Source organism: Rhea americana, unplaced genomic scaffold, assembly GCF_003343005.1.
Source record: "Rhea americana isolate MKP2758 unplaced genomic scaffold, rheAme1 scaffold_30, whole genome shotgun sequence".
NCBI classification, from domain to species: Eukaryota; Metazoa; Chordata; class Aves; order Rheiformes; family Rheidae; genus Rhea; species Rhea americana.
Window position 1 is genome coordinate 6,468,197 of NW_028186424.1, and position 5,619 is coordinate 6,473,815.

Here is a 5,619-nt window from a genome sequence, read left to right on the forward strand (position 1 = left end):
TCGTCTTCAGCTCCCGCGTTTACCTAAGGCTTCAACCCCCCTCCTATCTCGCGGTCCGTGTTTGCCTTTCGATATAGTGGAAACTTCCCGGTTGCCGCAGCCAAGGGGGTTGCGCGGGCGCTTTCGGCACCGTACGTACGCTCGCGGCGGGCGGACGCCGTTTCGAGCTAGGGTTTCCACAGCGGGTACAGCGGGYTTCGCTCGCCCCCCTGCCCCTGCTCCGAACGGGTACGTGGAGCCAAGAAACGGGCTCCCCCGGCGCAGACAGAGTTACGAGCACATCTCGCTCCGGTAGGAAGAGCCCAACAGGTAAGTCTGTTCAGGCAGAAGAACTGAAAAAAAAATTTTTTTTTAATTAAAATTAAAAATAAATAGGGCATGTTTAATCGACTGTCTGCGTATTAGGTTCAACCTAGCTGGGAAAAATAGCTCAAACTGCCAGATATTGGCTGCTTTTATACTATTTTATGGCTGTATATTTTTCCATGCTTGAAATACGCCACACTTTATAACCTCAATTACCTGATCAGTAGAAAGCACAGAAAGAAACGGGGAATTCACCGCGTGCCAAGAAACAGAGGTAGGGAGCCCGGGCTTGCTCCTTCCAGAGATGTGCTGGCTCACTGGAAGTGTCTGCAAGATCTACGGGGGGAGCCAGGGACCAACCCGACCAACCCCAACTCCTAAGAGACACGGAGGAAGTTTCTGGTATCAAAGCAGCGCCTTGTAGAGCATCTCCAGGAGCCCGAGTGGGCTCACGCACAACTCGAGCTGGAAATGCCGGGGGGATTCGTAACAGTCCTCCTGGGCTGATTTTACATATATTAAAATTTGCCCGGAGCTAAACTGTGATAGGGGACAAGACAGCCGCATCTCCGCCTGTCCTGTAGCCCCAGGGCTCGGGATCACCCTTCTGCACTGGACTCTACAGATTTAAATGATCAGCCAGGAAAAAAAAAGTTACTGGCAAGCCATGCCCTAACCTTAACCAAAGTTAAGATTCAGCTGACATCGCCAGCCGTAAGCTTCGCTGGCCAGTTAACCCAACGCTCTCAGAAACATGTTGGTTAAATGTTGCTTTTGTAAACTGGAAATCTCATTAACCATGGAGAAACTGGGGTGATTCCATATCTTTTAGGGTTTCTAACTGAAACAGCAGATGGATGCAATAAGTCTTCTGGAAGGACAGCTTCAAAACATATAGTTTGATATCAAAGTTCACTTTTACAGACCATACATAACGACAAAAGAGTTTTTTCCTCATACTGTAAGGGGGGAAAAGCCCTCAGCTTGCTTTAAGAAGTTTCAGCCCTGCCCAGGGATCTGGGCTGGGTCCCTCCAAATAGAAATGGTCCTGATTCAGGGATGCCGCAGTCCAGACTTCTTCAGTGTTCATCTAACTCCCCAAAAACATGTTCAGGAAGGCTCTGAACAGGTAGAACAGCGGTGAAGATTTGTTAGAGGGAGTCATAAAAGTTAACGTGCCGGTCAGAGAGGCTTAATTTAATTGCATCATTTAATTAGCAGATCAACACTTGGCTACGCAATTTTAAGATCTACTTTCATCACATTCCCTGTTCAATGGTTGTTAATAAAGTCTTAATTAAAAGGAAAAAAATAGATATAATTGGAGTGACCCTTGTCACTATGTGGAAAAGATGGTGATGTTATACATCTAGCATCAAATGTATTAATGAACCGGTCTCTGCAATGGGACAGATTTTCCAGGTCACTATTTGTTAGGTGAAGAATAGACTGAAAAGCAAAAAAGCCATATTTCATCATCCTTTACTCATGTCTTCTAATTTTACTGCTCTCTAAAATATGCTGGCCTCAACATTAAAGACTTAATTAACATTTTGCAATCTACTACTGTTAAGACAATAAATGAATCAACTTTCTTCAGCAAAACTATCTTACTTGTAGCTGCCCACTGAATCTAAAGGATTTCAGGTCTCAGCCATAACATAGAAAGCAACATTTCTTAATAAGAGACTCTTTTTAAAGGGCTTTAAAATGCTTCTCTTTCGAGAAGGTATAAACCCAGAAACTTACTCCAGGAATGGTCAGTGCCATTCAGCACTCACTTAATACAATTATAATTTCATGGTGAACTTTGGAGCATTTAGATACACAAAGCAAAATGACGCAGATCATAATATCCTATACCTTGCACTCTCAGCTAGTCAGAAGCTGAAAAGGCCAATAAATAAATAAATAAGAGTACAGTTGCTATAACCTGTATAAAGAAAAACTTGTCAGCCGGCACATCGCTACTGCTTCCAAGCAGAAAAGTCACAAGAATATGTGGCTCAATATTCAAACTAAGTTAAATCCTGACATTGGCATCTCTTCTGCTTTTTTGGCTTGCTTGCTGGGGCCAGTGCAATAACTCTGGGTGACAACTTGACTGCAGTACCGTGTAAGTAAACTTCGGTTATTGCTCCTGACGTACTCGGATAGCTCCCCCCTTCCTGCACAAACTTTCTCAGATATTAACACCTTTCTATGCAACTTTTTCAACACATACACACAGTTTTAGCAGCCAACCAGTATAGTAAGAAACCCCGAAATTCATTTTTCCCTACGTATCATGTACGCACACGCACAAACAAGATGCAGGAGATAGCCTGTTATCAGAAGTCTTTAGAAGAGAAATGCTGCTGTTTCTGTTGGTCTGCTCTCTAAGAAAACAGCCAGCATTACTTGACATTCCCAAATCGTACGAAGTAATATCTTTATCTGAATACTAATGCAAATTGGTAGGGCTTTTTTATATTGATGTCTATTCTGTGGCTGCTGAATAGAGTGACCGCATGCTCAAGGCTGCAAAGGAGTTCACTGACCTCCCTAATCATCTCTGTCATAGCCGCTGAATGACATACACATTCAATCCTGCCTTGCCTCTCTACTTTCATTCATAAAAAAAAAAATGACATTGTTCTTCCTGCAGCAGCCCCGAGAAAGGGAGAGAAGAGAAACTCAGCCCAGATGAGGCCCCTGGTGTTTTTAGTTTAGCTTCTATTCAGCAACAGCCCCGCCATCTGCCTCCTTCCTGCCAACAGCCGAACACCTCCCTGCGGAGATGTTAAAACCTGCACCCCCTCCACCTCCGCTAATAGCTAGTATTCATATTAGCAAACATACACATACCTCGAGAATGCCTCCCTTCAATGTGTGTTTTATGTAGCTGAGTATAGGCACAAAGCAGTAGCTGTTACAGCCTTCACAGCCCCGTGTGGAGAATTAGATCACTAGGGAAAAATCCTTCCAAGCCCCTTTATGGAAAATAAGGCCTTAGACTGTAAATGCAAAACCTAGCGAACAACAACCCTCAGTAATGAGCCAATACCCCATGGCCCATTTGACTAGGAGAAAGAATTTGCTTTTTACCATTCAATTGAAAGATTGAAAAGTAAAATGTGTTTTTACTTGGCTCTGAAGGTTTATATTCTTTACAGTTTCTTTTGCAGAACCCTTTCTCCCCCAGATAAGAGCGCCCTACGCGCTGGCAGCGGGTCCTCTGCCCTTGCCTGACGAGTCAATTAGATATCACGACAAGCAGCCCGGGTATCGCTAGCGGTATTTCACGCTTGCCTCGTCCACGTGGTTGGTCAAGAAGTAGCCTGGCGTTACAAAGCTCGGTCCGGGCTCGGTGGCACGCTGCCTGCCGCCCCGTGCGGGCCACCCCTCGCCTCCCACCGCCGGAGAAACGCTCGGGACCGTGCGCACGGGAGCCCTCCGCTGACGGCCTAATCCTGCTCCCCGCGAAGCGCGGGAGAGTTTTGACAGCAACAACAGCCGGACCACAACTATGCCATTACTCGGAGAAGCCGGGATAGGGAAACCAGAACCTGCCCGCAGGATTTCCCCCGAGCGCCTGGCATCGCTCCGTTCTAAGACATCACCACAGGGACGTTTTCTTCAGCTGCCTCCCTTCCACCAACACGCCGGACGACTTTCGGGCATGTCACTTGCTGTATTTCAGACAGCACCCGAAGATCCTAATGTGRGTGTCTTAAAGAACAGAAAGGTTTTTACTATTTTTTTTCCCATGACCTCAGTCCCTGGCTGGGAGCTCTGCCTGCATGAGTGTAAATCCAGAGGACCTCTGAGGAAGTCACAGAGTTGCTCCACACTTTCCTTGGGGCTCCCCAGAAAATTTTGCTGTTAAGTGACAACGCAAGTACATATTTCAGGCTAAAACGGGGAAAAGTTCTGACACTTAATTTCGGTCAATTCCTAATAGCGTTACTAGCGCCGGCTGCTCTTGTTTCCTCCTAAACACCAATTTCATCTGCTCTGACAAAGTAGCTGAGATGTTGCCCCATAAATCAATTCTTTTGGCTGTGAAAAATGAGCCAAACGAGTTACACTAAGAATCTGGTGTTTTATTAGTACTTTCTTGAAAACAAAACCAACCCCCAGCATGATTTATAGCTTTAACCAAAAGGGGTATGAAAGTAATGCCCCCACCCCCCCAGCCTCCACGAAGCCCATTTATTCCCCTGTCACTTTTTTGGCAAACCTGCTTCAAACCCTTTCGCGAACAATGGAAACTTTCTGTTGGGTACATGTAATCTTAAAGACAGGGGGCTGGCAGGGGGCTACCTTCCATTAAAGAGCTTTGAAAAATAAACAGGGACTCAGGTAGCAGCTGAGCCGTATCAGGGAGACGCGACATTTCAAACACCGCCGTACAGCTTTTAGACAGCTTTTGCCCCGCGTGTTAACTTTTTCTTTTTCACTTGCGGCTGCAACGTTTCCACTCGAGGGGAGGTAATTGCTGCATTCCCGTAAATGTGTGGGTTTTTTTCCCCCCTTCTCAACACAATCCCAACTATTACGCCGGCGTCAACCAAGCTGCGGCGACCCTACAACGGGGGGGAGACGCCTCCCCGCCGCTCGCCCCCGCGCACCGCGCACGGCCCGGCGGTGTCTCGGCTTTTCCGCGCTCAGCCGCCAGCGCGGCTACGGCCCAAACCCCGGACCGCCGCGGCTACCGCGGGAAGGAGCCTCCGGGACACCGGGGGCTGCCCGAAGAGCGACCCTTCCCTCCCGGGCGCCCCTCCGGCCGCCGCTCTCCCAAGCCCGTCCGCAGCGGGCGCCGCGTTCCCACGCTCGCCCGCCGCCCGCGCCGCCTCACCTGCGGGCTGCCCGCCGCTCCTCTCCTCCGCGGGGGCGCCGGGCCGCCGGGCCGCCGGGAGCCCGCCGGCCGCCGCCGCCAGGCACAGGCACCACAGGCAGCCCCACGCCGCCGGCATGCCTCCGGCGCGGCGCCGCGGGCGCGGGGGAGCCGCACGGCCGCCGCCCGGCTCAGACATCCTCCGGCCGCATGCTGCCGCCGCTCAGCGCTCCGCTCCGCCGCCGCGCTGCGGGAGAAGGGGAGAGCCGCTCAGCCCCCGCCGTGCCGAAGTATGTGTAGATATATATATATATTTTTTTTTTGAGGCGGAGGGGGGGAAATCGAGGAGAAAAAAAAAATAAAGGGGGGGAGAGACGCGCGCAAAAAGCGGCGCCGGCGGCCGTGTACCTGCGCAAGCCCCGCGGCCGGCCGCGCACCGCTCATGGAGGGAGCGCGCCCGAGGAGCCGCCGCCGCCCGCCCGCCGCCGCGGCGC

At 50.1% G+C, this 5,619-nt stretch overlaps 1 protein-coding gene across 4 annotated transcripts in view; it reads right to left on the minus strand.

Moving 5' to 3' along the window:
* FGFR3 (fibroblast growth factor receptor 3) overlaps positions 1–5,610 on the minus strand; it is a 58,102-nt gene extending 52,492 nt beyond the window's left edge. For 3 of the 4 annotated variants that reach the window (XM_085309672.1, XM_085309671.1, XM_085309670.1), the window contains exons 1-2: positions 5,534–5,610; positions 5,147–5,372 (exon numbers count right to left, since the gene is read on the minus strand). In XM_085309672.1, coding sequence (XP_085165798.1) covers positions 5,147–5,324 — 178 coding nt within the window. In that variant the 5' untranslated portion in view covers positions 5,325–5,372; positions 5,534–5,610. Of the gene's footprint in view, positions 1–5,146; positions 5,377–5,533 lie in introns of those variants that run through there. The other variant, XM_085309669.1, reaches the window with a different exon arrangement.
* Between the last annotated feature and the right edge of the window lie 9 nt (positions 5,611–5,619).